Source organism: Parambassis ranga, chromosome 9, assembly GCF_900634625.1.
Source record: "Parambassis ranga chromosome 9, fParRan2.1, whole genome shotgun sequence".
In the NCBI taxonomy this organism is placed as follows: Eukaryota; Metazoa; Chordata; class Actinopteri; family Ambassidae; genus Parambassis; species Parambassis ranga.
This window is the reverse complement of record NC_041030.1, coordinates 5,912,507-5,939,041: the sequence shown is the minus strand read 5'-3', so window position 1 is coordinate 5,939,041 and position 26,535 is coordinate 5,912,507. Positions and strand designations below refer to the sequence as shown.

Here is a 26,535-nt window from a genome sequence, read left to right as displayed (position 1 = left end):
AACAGGTCACTAGAACTCTGCACAAGTACTGTAACACAGATGTTAGACACGTGAAGAACATGGAGGGACTCATCGCAGTATCAGGGCTGTTTTCAGATACACCCGTGTCTCTCACACATATATATAAAAAAGGACAGGACTCTCCAGGACCGAGTGAAAACAAAGACACAGTCTAATCAGTGTTTGTAATGTTGTGCAGCTCAACTTTCTCACTGTGGCCATTTCAAATCATTCCTTGTTTGTGTAGACAATCACTCTGCCTGCCTTAACTTATGTCTGCCTGAACACAGAGACACACTTTGGTTTTCCAGTTGAGCCAGCTGTGTGTTATCACTCTGTACAGTATATTTATGTTGTGAAGTGAATATCTACTGCAAGACGAAGATACATTTCAACACAGAAAAAGTTCTCTGCTTTACGTTGAGGTCAAATCGCTACTGTTGTGGAACTGATTCTCTTGATATTGCTTTCTTTGTTTGTTAACACTTTTTTTCCTTGTGAGTTGACAGTCTGTCTCGTCTTTTCTCTAAAAAAAAGAGTGACCAAAACATTTTGTTTTCTTTAAATATATTTTATTGTAATAGCATCAAACCAATAAAAGTCAATGAAGTACAGCTCCACTCGGACGTCTGCTATTTTTGTTTTTTTATTTTTTGCACAGCCAAGCACAACAGTACAGAACTCGTATTTACACAATGCAATAGAGCAGTCAGAGCTGAGCCTTGTCTCACTGTAGACACATTCACACCAGTTATATTCTAATCATTAAACATCAGTTTAAGTCCTCACTGGAATGTCTCTAGCAGAGGTTACATTAATGACAGCAACAAGACATTTGATCCTCAACTGTGTAAGCAACACAAGCATGACAGCCTATCATTACAGGACATTTTCTGTGACGTGACAGATGAGGATCCAACTTCCTGTGTCCGAAATTATTTTAATCACTTACAAAAATATTTTTACAAATCTTTTCACCACGTACCTTAAAAACAGATTGCTCAAAAGAGAACTTTTAATATTAATGTTAGCTTGCAGACAGTTACGGTTAACAATGTGTTGTTCTTAACATGACGGTTGATGTCATTGTGTTTCAGTGTAAAACTCATTACCAGCCAAAAGTGACTCAAATTTGAATTGAGTAGCATTCTGTGTGGCTGAGTGGCTCAATGCAAATACTGTATTGCTTACAACGTAAAAAGCTCACTTCACCTGGCCCCTAAATTCCTCTCCGTCGAAGAATTCTAGGTTTTGCCAGATGTGTGGGTTATTAAACAAAAGGCACCTTTTACACAGTAGCAGGTCTTTGGAATGCAGCAACTAGCATTTGCAACTAGCATTTGTAATTGACACATTTTTTAACATCCACACACGGCTGCTGCGACATAATTCCTGCAGGTCAGCGTATCTAAACACCAAGCAGACTCAAAAGTGTGTGGGGAGAAGTGTAGGGTGATGGTGTGTAGTAGGTAGGCGGGGGCTGCGGACCAGCTCTCTTCATATTCTATAAGGACATTGCTGATGTACAACAAAAGGAACCTCAATCCACAACCAAGGCCAGTGCATATAACTGCAGAGTACCCACACAGACATCCAGCGTGGAGGGAGCGCTTTGTAGGGGATGTCAAAATGGCCACCTTTTTATAATACAGATCATGTCTTAAGTTGTTGTTTTTTTTACTTAAGTGTGATATTTACATTGAATATAGCATCCAAATAAATCAAAAACAGTAAGCGCTGTCACAAATGTGTCATACAAGTCACATGATTGAGTAAAATTAAAAGATTACTGTGCTGCATGCTAAAATAAATGGAGCAGAGGACAAACATATAACATTTTGGTGTATTGTGATTATTTTAATTGGGGGCAGCATTGTTTTGAAATACAGTCACATCAAACGTCTGATCAGGTTGTGAGCTTGGCTGTGTATCTTCTGTTGGTGTGAACTTTCTCTGTTTGCAAGAGAGCTAAAATGTAAAAACATACCCAGAAGAAATATCTCTACAAGTCTATTCTCACATTTCCAAGATTAGCAGGAGGCTAGTATCAATCTCACAAATACATCTTTCCGTCTGGGACTTTGAACTTCTTCATTGCAATAAAAATAATAAATGCAGGATATGAAATAAGTGAGTGGCAGAGGGATCTGAGAGCAGGTCAGTGTAGGAGACGTGGAGACGGCGTGTGTGTGTGTTGGGGGGGTAATCGAGTAGAGAATCCCTTCCATTTGCAGTTCAACAACCTGTGGTTGAAATAAAGTGAAAGACATTAGCTGTCTGACGTTTAATGTTTTCGCATGAGTGTGTTTGTGTACAAAAGGGAACAGAAAGAGGGGAGGGGGAATGAAAGGCCCAGTGAGAGAGAGCAGGTGTTGGAGTGGTTAATGGCTGATGGCATGAATAGCTAGCACCGTCCCTTCCTGATTAAGGGAATGAACTTCTGGTTTTTGTCTCGCTGACCAACAATGAACACCCAGTGGTACTCACACACCGGCCATCAGGCGTTTCTTGCAGACGCCTCGAGATTTAATGAATCTGCTACAAACTCCCTTTTCTCTGCCACCGTCCAATTTAGAGCCATTGAAGATGACTTAACCCTTTAAACTATATGGACCATCTGTTGTGTCCGTCTGCACATTGACTTCGACATATGACAATGAGGCAGTTTTCACACAGTGCAGGTAAACAGATACAATCAGACTAATAAAACCAGTTCCCTTTCTTTGTATCACATGTGAGTCAGCATTGAAGCTGAGCTCTGACCCAAGGTACGAAGCTCATCCTGATGAGGCAGGAGTCATTAGTGGATGATGCTTTCAATGTATTCAATATTCCAGAATAACAGAATTCCACCTTAAAACAGCATTATGGGCTGACTGAAATTCAAAGAGAAAAAAATGCAAATACTTATTTTTATGTTGTTCCCAGGCTGTTTGAAATATTCTATATGCTGTGTGCAGGCACAGAGGCCACAGGTGGATGTTGGGTTTTGTGCCAGAGGCCAAACAATGCTCAGACACTTTCAGACACGTATAGGTTACGGCATTGACCAAACTCATCCCACAGAGCGTGAATAAAAGCAGGACTAGTCGTATTTTTCCTTCAGCAGGCAGAAGTGTCAGGCACCCGCTGCAGCATCTTTCATCATATAGCCGATACTCATGGATTAGGATTTGCACGCGGGAAACGCGTGATGCACAGGTGAGGGAGTGACCAAGTTAAGTGAGGAAATGATGGCAGAGGGGGAAAGACTAGAGGAAACTGTGTCTTTATGAACAGTGTTCCCCTCCTGTGGCAGGTTAAACCTTGCTTTTTCATACAAAATCCCGCTCACTGCCAGGGAAGTATTCCTCCGAGCAGACAAAGTGAGCTTTTTCCTTTTTGTTTGTTTGTTTTTTCTCCTTATTTTTAAAGCATTGCTATGTTTTTGCATATGTTTCTGGCAAAGAACAATAAAGGGCTACACATTTTTCTCAGGATTTGTTTTTCCTTTTTACCTTTAAAGGATGCATTCAGGGACACTGTCATTTCCTTTTCTCATGGATTTGGATGGAAGGTAAAGTTACACTTTCCATCCAAGCATTTTGGATTTCTCTTACATGTTTATTTTCCCTTTCGGTAGGCATTTTAGTGATTTTAAGAAGGACGACAGTCTCATATTATTTTACAACCTCTTTAGGTTATGGTTTGTGCTTCTGTTTTTGTGGCCTTTTCGGCCTCATCGCGACGCTTCCTCATTTTACTGTCCATGCATACATGGATGTGGCAGAATTTTTTTATTCCGGGGGATATAGTCAAGGCAGGGTGTGTTTGTTGTCAAGGCGGACCACCTTAACTATAAAGCGCTGGAAACGCTGACTTCTTGACCTAGCAGATACAGAAAGTGTTGCAATATCATTTGTAACAAAGCTTAAACCACTGAGTAGATTGTTACACCGTGACAATTATATGTGAATTTATTAATTTAGAAACTTGTTTCATTTTATTATAAAAGGGTTTAAAATTTTGAAAAAATTATTGCTATAATCACATTTGAGTGACAGGTGCCAATTCACAGTGTGAGCTTCCTGCTTTCGCAACTACCCGCCCACCTCAGCCCCTCTCACGCTCCACTTGGGAGCTTAGGGAGGATTATAGCGCCACCAAGGTGGCAATGGTCAAAGCTCCACGCAGAGACTCAAAACAGCTTTTCAGAAAGCTGGTGGTGACCTGATGATGGCTGATTTGTCCATCGTTGTATAGAGTCTATGCTTTAGGCCAACAAGAGAGGAAGAAGTAGTTCCAAGTGGTATTACGCCAGTGCTAGCTGGTTAGCTAACTTCAAGCTATGACTACAAAATGTAACCCTATTCAAGTTTTAAAGAGAAAGACTGTGTGAGGTAGTGGTTATTGTTGTACCTGAAGGCTTGAACCCTGTCAGCTGCACCACCTGTAAAAAGAAAAAACACACATATATATTCATATCCAAGCAGTGTAATGATATACAGTATATTGCTGAGTGGTGATGATGCTTAGATGTTACTTACTTGGTTTCCTGATGTTGGTTTCAGAGAGAAACTGACAAAGCTCTCCTTTCTGAAACTCTCTGTAACAAAAACAAAAAAATATTGTATTTAAATTTTACGTTCAAAGTCTTTATGGACCCAGACATTTGTTTACGCAAGGTCAAAACATACAAGCAAGGCACAATACAAAGAATGCTTTATCAAAAACACAAAAACAAAAGTACAAACAATTGTAATTACAAAATGACAAAAGCACATTATGAGAATTCTCAGTATGAATTCTTTTAGTAGGTTCTGTGAGCAGATGTTCTTTCTTTGAACGATTTAATTATCATGTCAGAGGAACTACTGCTACTAAACTCATGTAAGAAATATTGTGACAGGGCATCACCTGCTGTCTGATATCCAAAACAGCAGGGAAATTAGGGATCTGTCTGTGGCTTATAGCAAGAAAGCTATAGAATGTATTACACAGCGGACACGTAACATACAGACATGACATGTCTTTGCACAGATTAGTGGCTGTCAGGCTGGGAGGGTGTGTGGGCTGATCTATTGTCGGAGGGCCAGACATTATCAAAGTGACACATCATCAGCAGTGTAGGCACAGGGTCAAACATGCAGCATGCAAACTGATGTCAGAGCAACAAGCAGCTAACAAGAGATGCTGTCAACTTTTCAGGCCAGGAGGGCTGAGCGGACCCCACACACAATAACACTAGAACCCTGCTCACAGCTCTCTTGGTGCTCAGGATAACTGAGAGGTTTTAGCACACACTTATCTGCGGTGTGTCTGTGCACCCAATAATTTGTTGTGAGCACAGATACTAAAACACAAACTCCAAGGGCACCAAATGTACACTCTCCTGAACTAGAGCACAATACACGAGACCAACCATTTATTTATCACGTCACTTCAGCCTACCGTTCTTGATGACCAGCGACGTGGAGGCGGAGCTTGAGGGTCCAGACGTCTCACTGGTTTCAGGGCTGGAGGGGGTTGGTGGACTTCGGCCCCAGGAGGTCATAGGAGCCCTCTGGGAAGGTAGGAAGCTGGTTGGCTGGGAGCAGTTCTGAAAATACATCCCAGTACAATCAGAGTTTGATTTTTTTAATTTTTTTTTGAGATGATCTTTTTGCTCACTCACCGTGAAAGATAAGGCCTTTCTCTTCTCTTTGATCCTCTTTATGGCATTCCTCACCTAAATGAGAAGCAGTCTTTACACCCACGGGTTTGTCCAAAAAACTGGCAGCCTTGTGTATAAATGTTCATTCTGATAATCTGCAGCAGTGGTGACCGCAATGTAAAAAGGGAATAAGCACCTGCTTACCTCACTGTTGTAAACAGCATACACCAGGAAGATATACAGGCCCTGTGGAGAGGACAGAGGCACGTTAAGAGATGTGTTAAAGTGGACAAGAATACAATTCCTTAAAGATCTTTATCCACAGTCTGTTTAGTGCCCTCAGTCAGGGCGTTCCCCTGACAACAATAGTAGAAGCATGTGCAAAACACCTCTTTGATGTTTTACTTTATTAAACCTGGTCGGGTGTGGCACAGCAGAGGAGTCAGTAGATAGGAACAGGACAATCATCTCACCATGCCACCAGAGACATGATGGGATACATAACTCACAGGTATATGAAGCAGGCCTTTATTAGGCGTTAATGTGAACAGCAGTCTGATAAACTTCAATGACAGTGCTTTAGAGGCAGGAATGAATGCCATGAGACCATGTTAGCTGCTTCTTTTCAGGCAGTGAGTCATGCTTGTAGAAAGATTAAAGGCGTTGTTTACTGTGGTAACCAAGACTCAGAAAAGGATGGGGATTTTTTTTAAACCTAACCAAGTAAAATTTTATCCCAAAGGTGGAATAATAAGGAGGTTTTCAGAGCAAAGTCACTAAATATGTGATGAAAGACAAGTGATATATAAGGGTTATATTATGCAAAATAAAGTTTGAATCCCCCCAAAAAGCTCTCAAACATGCAGGTTTTTCAGAAATGGAAAAAAATGCATCATGTACACATTCATTTTGTGATGATGTGAGGATGCTAGTGAGTATGTTTGTGTGTGTATTTACAACTGAAGTTGCATTTAAACTCTTGGAATGGACTTCTACATTTTTTTACACTTGTGTAGTTATCTGTCCAGCAGCTACATTCCTACTGGATTCACAAACTCAAACAATACCACCACGACAGGCTTCCAGCTGGGTACTTCTGTCAAAACCACAGGTGGTTTGGACCAATCAGAATCCTGTGGAGAAGTACTGGCAGTTGTGACATTGGCAAGAGGAATCTATGGCCATGTAAATTCTTATTTGCTAGACTCCCAAAGGATTCCCAAAGGCTTGTTGTGTCAATCTGTTGAAGGTAGTGCCTGACAGATGATTCATATGCATACTATTCTATTTGTAAACAGACAGATTCATCAGCAGCTATGTATGTTTTCATGTATCATGTAATGTAGGACAAAGTGTTCTGATTGGGTTTGGTTGATAATGTTAATCACATTCAGCATAATCTAAGCCTGATATGTGGACTGTTATTGAGGGATGTGTTAGACACATGAATCTCACACTGACTCCATCTGGGTTTGTTATTTTCTGACTCCATCTGTGTTTTCTTTTTGCTTTATTTATAAAGAAGTCAGACAAACATCCTATAACAGGCACTACAGAGGCTGCTGATCAAGTGTTGTGTCTTTCTCTGGGAACTTCTGAAGCTGCAGTAAATACAGACACCATTTCAGGCAGTTTATAGGCATCTAAAGCATGGAAGCATGAGTGTGAATCAGCATTAAGAGCTGGAGAATAATCTTATATATAATTCTTATGTAACTAGACAGAAACAGAAATATAGCCGGCAGAGTCTTTAAATCTGACCGCAGCGCCAATTTGTCTGATTAGCCCTCACTCTCTTTTTTAAGTAAGAGGGATACGGGTTGGTCCAGCGTCATCCTCCTACCTACACGAGGAAGCACTCCTACAGTAGTGTTATCTGCCCTCAGCTGGACACCAGCAGTAAATCTAAATTAACTAGCAGCTCTCTGGGGGTCACGCAGGGGCTAGCTCATTTTGATTAATTAAAGGCCGGGGAAGGGCAATGTTGGACGGGGAGGGGTGAGAAAGGAGAGAACCATGTACACAGCGGTATAAGAAAAAAAAAAAAAACATTGTATAGAAAAGTGGGAGAGTGTGAGAGAGAGGAAGTGAGTGTTTTGTTATCAGGAAGAGGAGTACTGGAGATAGATGTCATTCAAAGCAGTGGCTGCTGCCCCCCCGCCTACACACACATAAAGGTGGATGAACACACAGTTACTGTTTTAAACGTGAGCACAGCAGATAAAGAAAAACACTGAATAGATATTTAAAAGCTTGAACAAATATTCTCATTATCACAAACAGTTGATTTTTTAAATTATTTTACATGACACATGTAGAATAAAGTTTAGACAGTTTCATTCTATGATGAATGATGAAATTTGGCTATTAAGCTGACTATTGATATCTAGTGGGTTAATGTGTTTTGAGGTTAATAGCTGCAGTATAAAATAGTGCACTACTGTAGTAGTGTAGTACTACTAATACTATCCCCATAAAAACCATTTTTTTGGCCCACTTAGTCAGTACCTCTGACCTGTTGTGCCTGTGTTACTACGCCTCACAAAACACAATGACTGTAGCAGAAATTATTCATTTTGAGTGAACGAAGGTAATGAACTCTGAAGCTGTAAGGGCAACAGAGAATACCAGCATTGTCAATGGCAGCACTGGCAACAATTAACATTTTTCTTCTGTAGACTACATTTATAACTGCTGTCACATTGCCTTCTGCCATCTGGAGATGACATGGATGATCTACACTTGGAAGAGCTAATATTGTTCTATGCAGGCCACACTTCTGAAACATTTTTAAGTTTCTTTTGGGGAACATTTGCACAAGATGAGATGTACTGAGAGAGAGCAAAGTTGGCAGATACACATTTTTTATTTGTAAAAACTATGACATGACAATGGGAACATATTGTCATCTTGATGGTTGGGGACTTTGGAATTGTCTTTTCTGCTAAAACCCTTGGTTGAAGCCTCCAAGGTCAACATTAAACCACACAGTGGTTAGTTTGTGGACCAAGCATCACGTTTTTGATATAAAAAAGCCAAACGATTTTAATGTGATCCAACCACTGTGAAATGGTTTTATTCTCTGACTAGGCCATTAGATGTAGCTTACCTGAAAAGAGTTGAGAGCAATAAAGACATAGGCAACTACTACAGACAGATGGACCAGCACTCCACACAGCCATGTCAGACCCAGAACTGGCAGCAAAATGAGAACTGGACGGGTCACAGCCCTGAAAATAGACACAGAAAGCTCATACCATGAATACACACGGCCTGTACATGATATATACAGTCTGCACACAGATGAGAATTGCTGAAAAAACAAGACTTTACACTGTGTTGAGGCACCACTTGATTCCCGAGCACCTTTCTCTTTGTCAGCCATGATAAAAAGCATGAGCGGGGACAGACAGAAAGAGCCAACAGAGTGGAGTTTTCAAGTTATTTTGACAAAATTTTCTTCTCCACATATTTTCCTCCTTGAATCCTCATCAAAAATATCTGCACAGGTATAGATTTTTACCGCCAAGCACAGTCATACTTCTGTTCCTTTGCAATCATCCTTTCAATGATGCCAGTCCTTATACGGCCAATAACCATTTCATGGGGCAAGGCAGAAAAGGTTGCCTTTGTTCAAACCCCTATTGTTGTTGCACCGCTGCACCTGGGTAAAGAGATTGAGTTTTTAGACCGCACTGCGTCTGCAAGGACAAAGCCGACACTCTCTTCCCTTTTATTTTTGAAAGTCGTTTTCCCTCTAATCTCCTGAATTGACGTAACACTCTAGAGCTGGCACAGACATCTACTTTCAATGTGTTTGTGAGGGACTGAAGAGATGTGGTGAGAGGGGGAACAACACTGCGGTATTTCCATCAGGCAGAGACAAATGTGCAAAAAGGAAACCTGGATGCAAGAGAGCTGCTGAATGATGGGTTGAAGGACTTTTCTTTGCCTGAATATGAATTTATGAGAGATGTGAGATCCTAGTCTCTCTCTTGCTATAAGACATATTGGTGAAAAAATTATAACTCTAGTGGTCTGACCTGTAAATTAACCTTTTAAAAAGTACATTAGTGCTCAAAGTACCATAGAGAATGTGCCTAATACACACTGCACATAGATGTCTTGTAGTACAATCCATTTACGCATTATCAGGGTCGATGTGTTAATCACAGGATGTTATTTGCTACATTAAATGGTGAATTCACCTGAACTACAAAAACCTTGATTTTTACTAAGTTCGTTAGACCTTAGCCAAAATAACAGACCCCCAAAAATCTTAGCTATTGCAAGGTTTATATTTGCATGATTTTGGTATCAAAATATCACAAAACAACATCCCATAAAGCTGCAATCCTCAATTTCAAAGACTGACACTTATATGTATAACTGTCAGAGCCAGCAGAATCAAGAGACAGTTACTGAAACCATTCTCCAATCACTGGCCTGGAAATAGACTGTGAACACATTTTTCCTCAAACTTAACTGAAAGTGACCAGAAATCAGGAAGTCAGGAATCTTCAGTGCTGACCAGGGGGCTGACCAGACCCATAAATTAGTTTTTATTCATTTTGTTAAATGCATGTATGCTCCAATAAGAATTACTATGTCCAACAAAAGATGGTTTGGTTTTAAGGTGAAAACTGCTTATCAGAATCAATATGAGAACACTTCTCACAGAAAACTGTTGCAGTTGAGAAGTTGAAAAGTGAAAAAATAAACATAAAATACATTTACATTACAAAATATATAGACTGACGGACAGACAGACAGACACACAGACAGATAGGTGAAATTCAGGATATTTCCACTGGAAACGGCTTGAGGAATCCTCACAGTACCTGCAACTAGAACTCTCACATGCTTGTACACAACACCATACTGTAGCAGAGTTACTAGAAACATTTGTACTATCATCCTGTTACCATAGCAACAGGCCTGACACATTGAAAAGGGAAATTATGTTTACTGCTCAAAAGGCAGCTTGCAATCATAGAATATGAGAGTAAAAATAAGAAGTCTGCAATAGGCTGCCAAAACTATATACACATTTTGCTGCCACAAGAACTCATAAGAGCACCAAAGGTGGATTTATACTTCCAATAGTCTCTCACAAATCTAGCTGTTGGCTTTTAAAAACTGTGGCTAAGTAGCATGACACATTCATCAGAAGTAATTGGACTTCAGGTCGAGTGCCACAGACAGTGTAACACAATGTGGGTTTGAGTGTTTTCACAGGATGTGTGACAATGAGAAGAACATGGAAAGCTCTCATTATTTATAACTTTAGAAGAAAAAAGCAGCAGCATTGTTATGTATAATGTATTATTGTGTGTAATATATGGAAGGGAAACTGATGGAGGTTCATAGAAAGCTGCAGGACTTTAACAATGAATGTGTTGTAAACTATACTGCTGGATGAATGCAATAGCTGAATCTACTCCTAGCAGAAAAGAGTTTTAATTAGTACCCACAAACACACACACACCAACCATGAGAAGGCCTACATCGACACACATGTCTGTGTGGACCAGGTGTTAGCCCGATAAGCCCTAACAGCTCCCACAGTAAACTCCCAATCTCTCACACTGTCTCTATTCACTATTTGCTAGACCAAAAAGGAAATAGTGAGCCTGTATGTATGTGTGAAAGACAGGAAGTGTGTGAGAGAGCGTGGGCACACAACAGAAAAAAACAATTATAAAAGAGAGCACACAAAAAGCAAGGGAGAGAGAGAGAGTGTGTGTGTGTGACAGAGAGAGGCAGAGAAGCCATTGTATCTCACCAGGTGAGGTCAAAGGTCTGCATCTTTGATGCTGAGCTTGGACTGAGCATCTTAGCACGACGACGAGCACTGGAAACGGTCACCATGACAACCCGACACAGCACAACTGCATTGACCTGCAGGCAGAGGACAACAGCATCAACATGGCCTCCGACAAACACGAGACGTGCCGCTGTGGATCCACTTGGCCTTAAGCTTACATGAGGAGGGAGGAAGGAGTAGGAGGGAAATTTTTCCCTCCAGCTCAGGCTGCAGTAAATCAAAACGCAGCTCACAGATGTACAATATTTCCTTTTATATTGCTATGTCCCTGTCTGTGGTGAATAGTAGAAGCATAAAAAGTAAATGCTTAATCCAACTGTCTTTTTCTTTTGCCAATTTATTGCTATCATGTCCCCCTCTGAACCTCCAAATATTACAATATGTAAAAGTAAAGTAAATCTAAGCTTGAAGTTCTGATTACTTAAAAACCACTTTATTCTGCAAGTCTCAATAAAAGGTCCAAAGTTAAGTGTCAGTGATAACAGGTTACTTTGGACTTTTCTGCCCACCTCAGAGCAGCCAAGAAGCCATGATTGACTCACTTCTGCCAGCAGTAACATGACAAAAGTTCACAAAGATTTCGGCTGATCTGAGAAACTTCTGAAGTTGATGTACAGTATAAAGTGAAAAAACTGATCTGTGGAGGCTATAAAAATGCAGTTAATTTAAATAACTATAAAGAGTGGAGTTCTTTCTTTTACACCTAATGGTAACATCTGTGGGCACATGGAAAAATACTGTACATACTGATTCTAGGTTATTTACATTTTTGTTAAATCAATATTGAAAGAAATTCAACTTTTGGTTTCTTTTTTATGATCTCTGTCTTTCTAAAAGTGTTATAATGCATAAAGAAATGTTTGAGATCTCTTTACTTCTAGCCAAGATTGTGCTGTTTCCACTGAGGTGCAGGACTTTGTATTTCAGTGAACAATGAAACCACATTGAACAAAAATGTGAGAGAAGTGAAAAACTACTTGGGGTTCTGAAGGTTATTCAAACAGGCCTACAAACACAACACTTATGAATAAATACATAAAGGCGGATACAAAATAAGATTACATACCGCCAAAACAAATATTACAGGTCCCACAAAGGCCCAGATTGTGTCAGTCTTCACGTTGAGCCAGCAGTGATCATCTGCCTTATACTTGTCCACAGATAATGCCAATGTTACACCAACTATAAGAACAGGGAGCCCTGTAAAATAGTTCAATAAAAGAAAAAGAACCATGGTAAAGTTCTGTAGAGGCAAAAGACAGATTTAAGCAACAATGTCTGCTGGGCTGAACATTGTGTCTGTTCTGTCCTCTGTGTCTGTTTAGTCTGATGGGTTACATCCAGCACATCTGGATGGGGAGATGAGAAGACAAGTGAAGACGGAATATTTGCTTGTTCACACTCTGTTCTCAGCTCATTATGCGACATAACACACACACAGGTGGACTTGGGAACACCAACAGTAGCAGCTGCAGTCTATTTTCTTAAAAACTGGGTGAAGGTTGCAGTGTAACATGCTTTCACATTATGTTTTTAGGGTGTTATTATAAGTTAACGTATCTTTACTTTTAATGTGTTGGAAATAAGTAGCAGCTGGGTAATGGATTGGGGTCATCAGAAGCCACTGTGGGCTTTGTTTTGTTTTGTTGCAGAACACTGTGTCCAGGAAGCTGGTATGTTCCTGTGGCCTACTGCCCGGGTTAGGTATGGCGACTTTCCATGCACCAAAGCAGGAGCAGGTGCACAACCAGGAAGAATGATCCTGCAACCTGTCAGGTCACAGCTCTGTTTTATAGTGTCTTGGTTGTGTTATTTGGTGTAGACACATCAATCTAAAGCTCACAAAACTACATGCTTCTTGTCCTATTTAACTGCATGTTTTTTTAATGTAATGCAAAAACTTTATCCAGATGCACCAAGGATTATTGAATGGCGCATAATCTGCATTAACATGCTATCCTTAACATAACTACTATTACTAACGATAACTACTAATACCTAATCTAATCTCTAATTACCTAAATAATCTGTGTATGTGTGTGTGGAGATGTGAATGGGTGGATCTGTTCCTCTTTTCTTTCATCTGATCTACTCCAAACTTTGTGTGAGCATTGTCAGGGCTACAAGTAAGCACCATGTCATGTCAAAGCATTCTACGAGCATCCTTCCAGATCATGTTTTAACTAACTGAACGAAAAAGAGCTGAGAGTAAAACCATGGTCTATCTATCTGCCATGTCTGAATTTTACATAGCCTATACTAATTTTATTACAGTGATGGTTTTATCTGAGATTAAACTCTTCTGTGATCCATTTCAAGACCTGCAACCATTACTTATTTCATGACAATATTCTTCATCTTTAATAACTGAAGAAATTGAGTATTGCAAACCAAGAAAAAAGTCTGTCCAGCCAAAGGCATTCTGACCCCTGTCAATATAGCAATGTAAAAAGAGAACAATATTTATAGACCTTTGAAATGACCAGTGTGTATGTATTTGGCACCTCGTAGTGGTTGTATCTATGTTTGCATGTCAAATGTGTTCATGTGGGTGGGAGTAGTCACAAAAACAGCCGGTGGAGAGAAATGGGGCAATTTTGCTACGTGGAATGCTGTGTACATTGTGTCAGCTTTTATGAAGGAAAGACAAATGCTCCTGTGATACTCTTCGGAATGTCATATCATGTCAGAACATAAATATTATTTGTCACTCATTGTGAAAATGGAATACAGTGATTTCATTTGGATTTTGAATATGTTTGAAAAGGCAGGAGGACATTTCCATTTTAGACTTTTTCTGATATCACCCTGGCCTTTTTAGGAGGAGGTAGGTAGGATGATCTGAATGAACATATCTGCCTTGATCTTACATTTGACTTGAGTTCCCAGAAGATATTAAAGAGAAGCAGTTGGAGACCATGTGAAGCTGCTGTCTCCCTGCTTACACTCTGTCCCCACATGAACTATCTGTGTAATTTGTCTGAGGGGAAGAAGGGCAGTCTCAGTTTCTCTCTCGTGCTTTCAGTAACTAAACAGGATGAAAGTAGCTTTAATATCTAATGACTTAGGCAATGTTCCAAAGCCTCTTTGATTATTCTAGTAACATACTGTTGGACATATAAATCTTTCATAGATGTGAAACTGTAGTACAAGATCAGACCACCTGCGATCAGGTCACCAAGACACATGTTTATACCAGATCTGAACAGGACAAATGTCTTAGCCAGAATAGATATTGTCTGTGTCTCACTACTAGACTACATGACAGGGAGTTGAGAGATAATGGATTGGGCAGTTTACAGTTTAAAACCACATTCTGTTTATATATATATATATTTAATATAAAGTTTTTAAATTAAAGCCAAGTTGGTACATTAGTAGCATTTGTGTATTTACATGACTGAAAGCATAGTTTCAGATGGATACTGTGCTCTGTTTCATTTCACTTACATTCAAATATTTCCTTCACATCTCCTGTTAAACAAAGCACAATACATTAGTTTATTAGTGAAACAAGAGTTTACCCCAGCCAATGATGTAGTAGAGCTTCATCCTGCGGTCCTCACTGATGTTGACAGACACAACTTTACTCCAAAGCAGCAGGCCTTCCACAAGCATCCAGGAGAAAGAGGCCATGAAGAAGAGGTGTAGCAGTGCAGTTACCAGGAAGCATGCTACCTGCAGGAGTAAACAGAAAAAAAGTCTGTGGACTACATCTCTGAATAAAAGATTCATTCCTACTCCCCAGAAGTAACGCAAAGAAATTACCATCCAGAGCTGAGGGCAGGAGATGACATTACAATCTTATATAGACTTGTGTAGAAAGCTTAAAGGTCTTAAACTTCCATTCAAAACTTTCCTTTGGAGGCCAGGAACATTCACAGTTCTATGGAGGAGTAATTACCTATTAACCATTACATGCTAGCACATTTCTGCTGAGCCAAATGCCAAGTACTGATATGATTTACTCACAGACTGCAACAAATCAAAGTCAATAAACTGAACTAAAACATATTCTCAGAGGTGACACCTATTCAAACAACCTAACCTAACCTAACCCTTTACTGGCTTTTTCAGTCTCAAAACAGGAAATGGTTTTGGTCCGTCCAGATCATGGAGTACCAAGAAGTCACAAAAGTATAATACAACACAAAAGCATGTATCTAGAAAGATATTTCTTTGTGCAAAAACAATTACGTGGGCATAGTTTCAGATGCACAGATATTGGATTTTTGCCTAAATTGTCCAAAACCTCTAAGACCTCTTTTTCAACTAACTGTTTACAAATACATTAAAACTTACTTCATTTTCAGACGCCCAGTCACTGCACATCAGAAGCAACTCAGCAACACCCAGAGCAACGATCAGGTTCTTATGGACGGTGGTGCGGTCTGATTTAGGAACACTGCACAGACACACATGGAAACAGAGCATGAAATACATGAGAGAACAGTACTCAGGAATCTTTCAAAAACATAGTTCACCGTGCCGTGCAGTTCAGACATCTACTGAGCACAATGCTGGTTTTTTTTATTATTGATGTGAGTCTGGCAGGGTTTTATGAAATGCTTTTCACCCTTGATGCTTTACAGAATGCACTCTGTGACATTTGTGACTCACCCCACAGCGATGAAGAGGATGAAGGTGAAGAGGAGGCCACACAGAGACACTCCACAGCCAATGAACGTCAGCACCTGCAGAGCTTTTTCGTTCTCTGGGCTCCTCTGACACAGAATCATACACACATACAGAGAGTATGCTTTATAAATAGCAGCACATACTGTAGATGAAAGCTTACACAAATCCCCAGCAGGAATGTTACCTGGGCTTCATAAACCTGCAGCAGCAATGCGAAATTAGTGGTGTGGTTGCAGTAGCACACGGTATGTCCATACTGTTTGGACACTACCTCACAGCCTTTGGTATTCCACCACCCACCAGCTTCTGGACTAGATAGAAACAAACAGCACATGCTTACATATGTGCATGCACATGGGAATGAAAGGAATGATAATATTCTTCTGTCTAAAACTTTTGTGTCACATTTTTTTATGAAAACAGGTATGCTAACTATGTCATTAAAGAGGAATCTGAACAATCCAAATTGCCTACACATTGAAAAATCTTATTTTTACTTACGTGAGATCAAAATCCCAGAAGGCACACACTGGATCATAAACAGTACCAGCGGGATTCTAATGGAAACAGGGAATTTATAATAAATATTACATTTAAATGAATGTCAATAAGTGAGGATGGATGTGATCTTGTTAACCTGCACTCTGTGCTGGAGCTGAAAGCGGACTGCCATGCTAACCGGCTGATCGTCTCCAAGCACAGTGGTGGATATAACAGAAGAGCCAAGGATGGTTCCCAAATACCTGGATGGGTACACACATTTATAAAGGAAAACATGCAAAAAATATAAAGAAAAACAAAACAAAACAACAAAAGTATTTTACATTTTATTTGCTCACACAAAAAGCCATCGGTTCTTAATTATTCTGAATGCTTCCAAGGATACCCATTCTTTATAAGAAATCATTTTTGGTGACATAATGCTGACAGACATGAATAACACGCTAACCCTGTGTGTGAAACCTCCTTTAAATAAATGCAGCAATTCTTATTTTTCTAAATCACTACAGGGAACATAATGTCTCAGAGATACTTATAGCTACTACTTTTGTAACTGGTGACACATAACTAGCAGGTAGTTTAACATTAATGATGCATTGTTCTTTAGACAGATAATGTTAGTTGTAAAAATGACCTGTTAAATCTGTTCAATTATGACCATGCTTAAACTTAAACTCAGTTTATAGTTTTCTAAGACTAAAATACTAATTTTTCACACACTTTCTGACATGATAGGCAAAAGGCAATAACAGGCAGTGCTTGTAAGATTCTAAGTGGAAATCATACACTTAACATTTGTATTACTAGGACTGAACAGTATATTCCTGTAAGATTTCCTAATAGTCTCCATTTAATTATTTCATTATCAGTAAACTGCATTTGTGTAAATAAGTATAGGGCTGTTTTTTATATTTTATATACACAAATTGTGCAGTATATTAAAAACTATACATACATCTTTACTTGCTAAGTGGTAGAATGTTATTTGAATGACTGTAGCTAACCTTCTATTTGCTTTGCTAGTATTTATTGACCGAAATCTCTTGCAGTAGCTGACACTTCACTCATTCTAAGAATAAAAAAATATTAAATATCCAGTAGTCCTTATTCCCAGAAGATATTTCTGGCTCTACCTGAGCTTGACCTTTACCTTTGACTGCCATCAGTGACGGTGGGCACCATGGTGATATTCTCCTCAGGACTGAAAGGAGGCCTCAGGGAGCCGTACCATGTGTTGACCAACGTGAGCTTCTCAAAGCCTGCTCATTCAACACAACAGATAAAAGATGATTGTTTCTTCAGCTTTGCAACAGACTGCCAAATAAAATTACACTACAAGAACTGCACTTCATTAAGAATCACTAATTATTCACAATGGAGCTGTTGCAAAAGGCAACAACATGGCTCTGTCTGCACTTGACTGTACGACCTTGGGAGAGTAAGTGGGTGAATGAATCCTACAGAAGTCTGTCGCTATTGCATTCTCCGCTGCATTCACTTGCAAGTCTTAACTCTGAATAAGTAGCTGCAACACAGGAGTAAGCAGAGAAAGATGATTGTTTTATGTGGTCAATCCTACCATTGTTATGGAGATCCTGTATCTTCCAATGTGGAACTGAAATGCAGTCTAGGTTGGTATGTTTCTCTGTTTCAGGCCCGCAGAAGCTCGATCCTCTGTATCCTCTCTGCAGCTTCTGCTGCTGCACCTCCAGCTCTGACAAATATGGGGTGACAAAGAGCAGATTTAGTTTAAAAGAAATTAAATTAGGAATTAGAATTCTCAACATAAAAAATAAAATCTATTTGCTGTAAAAAAATTCAAGAGTGGTAGAAATCCTAAAAGAGCATGAGAGAGCAGCATTTCTTCAGCAGAAATCTCTTAAGTTACTGTCTTCATCCCAAATATTGAATGAGCTGAAACTGCATCTGATTTGAATCTACCTGCATCCCTGGTATGTTTTTAGAAACCATTATTACATTTTCTTCATTCACCATTACGTCAACATCAACACTGTTTATACCTGAAGAAAACGTATATATAAAAAGAACTGTGTATGTTGCATCGTTTTAGTTTCAGCTTATGTTCCAGTCTGTTTTTCTGTGCTTTTCAGCAGGCATTTTCATAACCAAATTATCACAACAATGGCAGAGACTGTAAACTTAGATTGATTAACCTGAGGTGAAACTCTGTTACCATGGCAACTTTAGGATATTTCTGCTGAATTTGAAGAAGCCAATCTTTTTGCTCAGAAATCTACCAGATAACTGTCCTTATAAGAACAATGTTGCATGAATAAGGGACAGTTTGGATTTAGAATGACATAAATCTTTTTTATAGATTCAGTTACAGTGTACAAAAAACACTGGACAATAAAATTGATCATGGAAATTAATTCAATTCATATTAAACCAAGCAGAATATAAATCGCAGGACATGAAAGGAATCATGGGCAGTTCTTTTAACAGTTCAACCTATCCACCGCAGATTCATTGTGTGGCAGTTACGACCGTCCCATGTTATATATCCGCAGCACTTCGCCTTCGTAGACCTCGTGTGACCCGGTTAATCTACAGATAGATTCTGAAAACAGCAGCAAGACATTCTGGAATATGTGAAGGTTACCAATATTTCCTCACTGCATATAAAAAAAACCCTCCATTATCATCTACATACTGTATACAGTTGGTCAATATTCCACGTTCTATTATACATGTTTTCTAAACACTCTGTTACAGTTCCAGTGTTATTAATGCAAACGGACCTAGCTGACAGTCCAAACAAGCTCACCTTACCGCACTCTAAGGAAACAAGTGTCTTCAGCCCAGTTTTAGGGGTATTCAGCAACAGAGGTGCAATAGAGGACAATCAAGTACAGCTATACCTGTGCTATCAGTTCTTTCCCATCTTTGACACCCTTGACTGAATTTGATATTAATACAATAGTATAACAAATATAGTGCCAGGTAAAACAGGATAATGAATAAAAGCCCAAACACAATGACCCTTAAAATGAATGGCAAGATAAAAATCTAAAGTCTATCATAAACCATAAAAATGTGTATGTGATTCTCATAAAGAAGCTCTTTTCTGCTGTTCCAAAAGCGTCTTTTTTGAAGGTCAGCTGTTATATAATTGCATTTTTTTTCTGTGGTTTCTTGTACTCGTCAATGACGGACCCAGACCCTGGTTCGAATGTCTCATCCCTTTGTATCAAAATTCCTCTGCTTAAATGTCTATTTGTGAAATGTGACTGTGTGTATCTGTGTGTGGGTGAGAGACTCACTGATATTAGGGCTGTGGATTGTCAGGTGATCGGTCTCTGCCATCAAGCGAGGGCTCAGGCTGGTCACCATCCGGTCAATACTCTTGACCACGTCCATGGGGCCGCTCACCACCTAAAACACAAAGACCACCAGTGTCTCAGCAGCTGCAGTTCACACACTGTGCCCTGCCTGGCCCACAGAGGTAAAGAGGTGTACTTCAAAATGACCATTCATTGCTTCAGAATAAGAAAATGCTTTAAATGTTAGCCAGAGTCTACCCAGTTTAGCTGAAGAGCGCACACAGGGCTCAGTAGATAGGCCTATAACGCAGGGTACAAAAATAGATGTCGCTATTGTGTGTTCTGAATCCCTGCATTCTGATTTCAATATACCCAGCTAAGGGCTGAGCCTTGGAGACAGAGCCAGAGGTTTGTGGATGAGTGCAGCCACAGTTTTTCAGATTGCCTCTCATCCATTGAGTCTACGTTGTGGTGGCCTTGGTGGGCTGAGAGACCTGGGGTGGGGGAAAGTGCTGAGACAAACACAGCACTTGTCATAAGGCAAACTCCATACAGATCCATACACTGCACACATTAACAGAGCTGAGCTCAGAAATATATTATCAGAATCAGAATCAGAAATACTTAATTGATCCCAGGGGGAAATTGCTTGCATTCCAGGTGCTCCATGTATACTCAAAAAAGAGGTTAGAAATATCAAATAAGGTAAAATAGTAAGAGTAGAATAAAAATAAAACCTAATAAATTCTAAACACTAATAAACATTCAGGTTAAATTAAATTATGAATAAATACAAATCAAACTTCATGGTTTAGAAAGAATGAAAGAGAAACTGGAAGACGAAATGGATGATTATGCTATGTTATAGAGAATGATTTCGCATTTGTCAGTTCTGTTTCTCTTCATTCCAGTGCAACTGATAAATTCCTGCAATGCAGCATGTACAGAGACATACTGTCCTCTAGTGGAGTATGGATGAAATGGCAGCAATCTGCCTATTTTTACAGTTACAGGTCCACTACTAATGCTTATTCTCCAATGACCACAACTCTTATCTGTAGTACTCATCTGATTCCAGGATTTAAAAAAAAATAGTTATCAATTCCAAAAATTACAAACTGTAAACACTGGTGTAGTGAACCTAATGTAGTTATTTGATATGGATGTGGATCAATCATGCCACAGCTCACATATCAAATCTGTATAACCAGAACTCTTGCATACTTTCTTAGTCCTAGTGCCTAATGCCCAGCATTACAGTTCTTCAACACAGAGAGGATAACCTTGATGCTACATTCTAAGGAGTTAACGAGACCTCACCAATTTTAGCTGTTAAACCGTACTGTATAAACAGGTTTAACATGCAATTTCCCCATTGCGGGACTAATAAAGGTTTCTTAATCTTAATCTTAAACATGCTCGACACTCAGTCAACTTGAAGAGGCTCTCCATGGCAGGCAAGGCTCTGCAGCATTGGTGTGTGACTGTGTGTAAATAGGTAAATGTGATGCAGTGTAAAAGCACATCGTGTACCACTCGGGTAGAAAAAGTACAATATAAATGCATAGTACGTGACACATTTTATTCCTAATATCCAAGTACTTTTCAGTTGTCAAGACAGTCTATTTTATGAACATTGAAATGAAAATCTATAGGAAAGATGTAGTCCTTCAACCTATACAGGAAATGACAATATCTTGATTGTTTTCATTTTGCAGACCTCACTGTATTAAACTTGAAAACAGCTAATGTAAATAGTCTTAACAAACCTATTTGAAACTAAATTTTCATTTGCACTGAACATTAGTGAGGATAAGCAGATCTTTTCTATTCACATTACCTCTTTGATGGCCTGCCACTTGAGGCTGTTGTCTTCACTGATGATGCTGTCAGCCACACTGATAAAGTGCTGGCTAAGCTCCTGGATGTTGTCCTGGCTGTGGTTGGTGACATGGGTGAGGGGCTGTGCAGGGACGTCAGCGGCCAGAGACAGAAGCTGGATGAGGGACACCATGTCTGCTGGCTGCAGGCCCTCTTGCTGGATGTTCTCCAGGGCTTGGACAGAGACATTCAGCAGGGCAGATGCCTGGGACATGCTACTCAGCTCTGATGGCTGCTGCCCCAGCATTAGCTGGGAGGAAAGAGAAAGGCGGGACTTAATAGAAAACAAAATGATGAAGAGAAGAGAAAAGAAAAGGCAACAGCAGAAAATCTATACATTGCATTCACACTATGAAGTTTGCTTGCCTTTAAATCTAGTAAAAAAATCTTTATTTCTGCAATAAATATGTATATTGAATCTTGTCAGAAATAAGAAACTTCTTTAGCTCATAGTTTAAGCTCAATATATGTATTTTTCCCTTATTCCCAAGGTTATAACTTATAACTAAAGGCAACAAAAGTGAAGTGATATTGTCATTTCCTTTCTATACTCTATGTAGGCTTGAGTTGAATGAGTGTAAGCCTTTTCTTCTGAGATCTGTGTTTACTGGCAAACCCTCTAACAAGTCATATATAACTTGGCGACACTCCTAGGCAGATTATTGACTTTGATGGTGAGTTACAGCTACCAAACTTGGGTAGCCTGGATTTTTGGCTTAATCCACCTAGCATGCTATAACTACAGAAGTGCCCATATTGACTGGGTGAAACTGGGATGGTAGAATGAGTACACATACACTGACAGCAATTCCTCATTAGGTGTAACTAAAAGATTTAATGCACCAGTAGGTGCAATAAGGGAAGTAACAGACCCACAATTTGAGTAATGGTGGGGAGCCATTTTTAAATTAAAAAGAAAAGTATTAAAAAAAGTATAGTGTAAAACAAGCTTTCAGGCTGTACCAACTGTGACTTAAATTAAATTATGACTGTTTTAACTTGCTTACAGAAATAAAGACAATGTCTAACTCTATGTCAGATGCAGTGATTTGACAGCAGAAAACGTATATATATATATATATATATATATATATATATATATATATATATATATATATATATATATATATCTAAAAAGACTAAAGTCATGCTAAATGAAGACATAGTGGTTTCCTACCTGGCTCTTGTTGGAAAGCTTTATCAGTTGGCTCATAAAGGCAGTGGGCTGAGAGCTCTGAGATTCACTCATCTGCTTCATCTTCAGGTAACGCTCTGTGCCAAAAACAACACAACATCAGTGTGTAGGTGTGTGTGTGTGCATAAGTGTACAGTAACGGCAGGATGCTCTGCTGCTTAGACGACTGAACATACTCACACACTGAACTAAAAGGATTTAATTTAGTTACAGCAGGCAAGCACTTCATACATTTGTACTAATAATATCTGTCAAGGACTATAAGTCCAGTAACCTTGCTTGAAATCACTTTCAACAACTGAACAATTATCTTCAGTAACAATTTATGATACAGCCCACGATTAATAATGCTATTACCTTTTATGAATCAAGTAAAAATGAATTACTGACTTCTCTTCCTCATTAAATCTCAATATATCTCAGTCCATGATACCTGGTGGGGGTTCTCTATTACAGCTACTTATATCATCGACAACAAAATAATCATTAATTCAATTTCACAAATCATACCTTCTTGAACATTAAATACCAGGCCTCAAGTTCACTTGATCTTGACTTATTCTTCTGGTTTTGTATCTTATATTAGCCAGTTACAAAAGTAAATTCATGTCAACACCAGAAAAATTTGTATCATAAAGCACTTTCTTCCAGGTGTATATGTATTATTATTTTACCATCACAACAAGTTTGAAAAGTTACAATGGTAAAATATGGGTTGTCTCATCAAATCTATTCCTTTATGCTGCACAATATGATAAAACTAATATTCATAAAACTCTGCTCTCGTAGATGGTGTGTGAAGCTCACCTCTGCTGCTCCTACAGATGAATGGCAGCAGATCTGAACAGTCCGTCAGGCCTAGCGGTGATGTCTGATCTGACCAGCCCTGCAGTGTCCTGCAGCCTTGCAGCTCCATCTGCTGGTTCATTGCTGCTCGCACATTTATATTATTACACATACATACAGAGGGAGAGGGTGCACAACAAAACAAGACACGAGTTAGTTTCAGTAAATATGTATGTTTCGAGTGGTGATAAACAATGAATGTGGCAAATGTGACATTTTATTTAATGTGAATGTTGTAGAATGAAGTAGGAAACTTGGTTAACAGTAAACTAGGGTCAATAGTAAACTAAGGAACTGTAAATTTAGTGTAAATCACATGATAATATAACATTAAAAACATCTGTGATGGCTATGATCAGGATATCTGCTGTTAAGGGGAAATGAAATAGTAGGGAAGTGGCTGGTCAGTACTACACTTCAGTACACTTCAGCTCTGCGTTCTTCCCCATGCTGCCCACGCACTCCTGGAGCTCTGGGAATCCCCTACACCCATTCATCCTCCACCACCTCCACACTCCTCATTGTCATTATCCTTCATTGCCATCCCTTGAAGCATGACTCTTCACTCTCAGACGTTTCACACAAATTTAATTCAGTGAAGCAAAGTTCATTTCACATTAGTTTATAAAGTCACTGATTCAAAGACAAAGCCTAAACCACAGATACCTTAGATCCTTGAAGGCTGTTTTTCAGTCTTCTTGAAATGCAACTTCTGTATACTGAGACTCACTGTGTGTCAGACGCTCACCAAACAACGCAGCAGCCAAGGAGTACAATGTTAAAAGTACTATTAGTTGTTCCAGAACCTTTTTGGTGCATGGAAAAGGCGGACACAAGGGCAGAGCTCAATATTGTCTGCCCCTTCACCTCATCTTGAGCTTAGATAATATTCTCTTCAACAGCACTAACAGTGCACTTCTTTGATTGTTGGACTGTTGTAGCAGCTTTGTCAGGACAAGCTGATGATCACTTAGCCGAGTGCCAGTTAAAGTGGCCTACTATTCATTTCCCCAGGCAGTGAGTCAGAGTGATAGTTCCCACTCAGGATCAGCACCATGAAATTATTTTAGTTTTCTGTTACTTATAATGCAATACTTTTGACTATTTCAACTTTTTAAGTTATTTTTTTTAAGCAATCTAATTCAATCATTTATCCAGTATGTTTAGCTAAAACAGTTTTGACCTACAACTTACTGATTAAGTATTAGCTGTTCAACTCTCAGGCAACAGGATGATGCACTACCCTGAAAACATGAGCATGCCATGGTAGAGCTGCCAGAGTTACCACTACCCGACACAACTCTGCTAGTCTCATTGGAATACAATTGTGCACCATGGATCTAGTTGTGTTCTTTGAATTGAAAGATTTGGAAGCATCTATTTCAGCTGTAGTAAGACAATGGTATCTTACCTGGACAAAACAGAAGGGCCTGCACCTTTTTGACCACAAGGTGACTATTTAGGAGCTCAAGGTTCCAACTAAAAAGCACATCCTGTGTCATGAGTGAGCATGCACTGAGGGCAAGGATATGTCTTCTTTCCATGGATATGTTCCAAACATTTAGGTCAGTAATATTTCCAAAAAAAGGCTCGGTGAAATTTCCACCAAAGGAGTCTTGGTCCTGACCCAGGATAAGGATCCCATTCCCGTAGATATCTCTGGAACTATCTGTGCTTGAGCCATTGTCTCTCCTGTCTCCATCTATGTAGATAGCCCAGTGGCTGCTGCTCTTACGCCATGTAACACAGATGTGATGCCATGCTCCATCATTTGGGAAGGAGGCCTTATATGGGAGGTGCTTCCCATGGATGATCAGCGCAAGTAGGATGCGGCCTTGCATGTCCACCTGGCCTCGCAGTTGAAACTCATTGGTAAAGATGGGCGCAGCGTAGGAGAAAACGGTGGACACCTCATTCCACTCTGGGTCCCACTGAACTCGTACACAGACAGTAACGGCTGACAGCGTGGGGAGGGAAATGTTGACACGAACAAAACCCTCAGAGGACTCCCTCGGGAAGTTTAGAGCTGAGACCTGCATATCTAGAAGAATAGAACAAGTTATATTTTTGGAAAACTTTGTAGGTTGTAGATCCACTGATTAAACTTACACTGCTTGGAGAGGGCCACAGGCTTAGAGGTTACTTTATTAGGATCCCTGACCCAGATTGGTGACCGGAGTCCAGTCTGCCGGAGTAGCACTAGGGACTCCTCCTGGTCCTGTTCCAGAGAGATGAGGGAGCTTAACTGACCTCTGCAAAAGCTGTCAGCCCTGGAGAAGGACAGCGAGTCATTTACAAGCTGGAAGGCCCATTGTGATGTTAGGTGGACCAGTCTGTGCTGTCCTGGAGAGTGAGACACAAAAAAAGTTTAATGAGTAAAAGAATTGAGTGAATTGAATGAATTAAGTGTTACATTTGTGAAGGCCTAGGAGAAGAAACTACTACTATAAACAGTACTATACAGTGAAAGAAACAGCCTTACCATGTGAGTCACCCACTTTTTCTGGCCAAGCCTGTGTTGGCTCACTTTCACAAACCACCTGCAGGAGAAAAAAATGTCTTCATCTGCTATTTGAAAAACAATACTGTAATGCTAGGTTTTCAAAGTTGACGCATAGGGTCGCAGCAAATTAAAAATGATGTTATGTGGCTCTTGTTGTGTTGCACAGAATAAAAAGGACATTACCTCTAACATGAAGAGTATGAGTCCAGTAAGCAAGGCTCCCGTCAT

At 39.6% G+C, this 26,535-nt stretch overlaps 1 protein-coding gene across 1 annotated transcript; it reads right to left on the bottom strand.

The window, feature by feature from the left end:
• Window positions 1–1,271: 1,271 nt before the first annotated feature.
• adgrd2 (adhesion G protein-coupled receptor D2) lies at window positions 1,272–26,535 on the bottom strand. The gene is made up of 25 exons (XM_028413888.1): window positions 26,491–26,535; window positions 26,287–26,344; window positions 25,914–26,147; window positions 25,216–25,845; window positions 23,766–23,888; window positions 22,941–23,035; window positions 21,723–22,013; window positions 19,883–19,994; window positions 18,178–18,312; window positions 17,749–17,857; window positions 16,735–16,840; window positions 16,599–16,654; window positions 16,282–16,408; window positions 16,080–16,183; window positions 15,762–15,864; window positions 14,984–15,137; window positions 12,526–12,659; window positions 11,418–11,533; window positions 8,742–8,862; window positions 5,837–5,878; window positions 5,654–5,707; window positions 5,431–5,578; window positions 4,527–4,585; window positions 4,399–4,429; window positions 1,272–2,243 (listed from the first exon to the last, which is right to left on the bottom strand). The coding sequence occupies exons 1-25, from the start codon at window positions 26,533–26,535 to the stop codon at window positions 2,236–2,238; spliced, it is 3,195 nt and encodes a 1,064-aa protein (XP_028269689.1). The 3' UTR covers window positions 1,272–2,235.

Bases quoted from the DNA above. Each gene is read 5' to 3' on its own strand.
- adgrd2 (XM_028413888.1), bottom strand. From the start codon at position 26,535: ATGACGGGAGCCTTGCTTACTGGACTCATACTCTTCATGTTAGAG. The intron at 22,014-22,940 runs GTAGGAAACCAC...CTTTCCTCCCAG, and splicing joins AGCTTTCCAACAAGAGCCAG to CTAATGCTGGGGCAGCAGCC. The intron at 8,863-11,417 runs GTGAGATACAAT...GTCTATTTTCAG, and splicing joins CAGACCTTTGACCTCACCTG to GGCTGTGACCCGTCCAGTTC.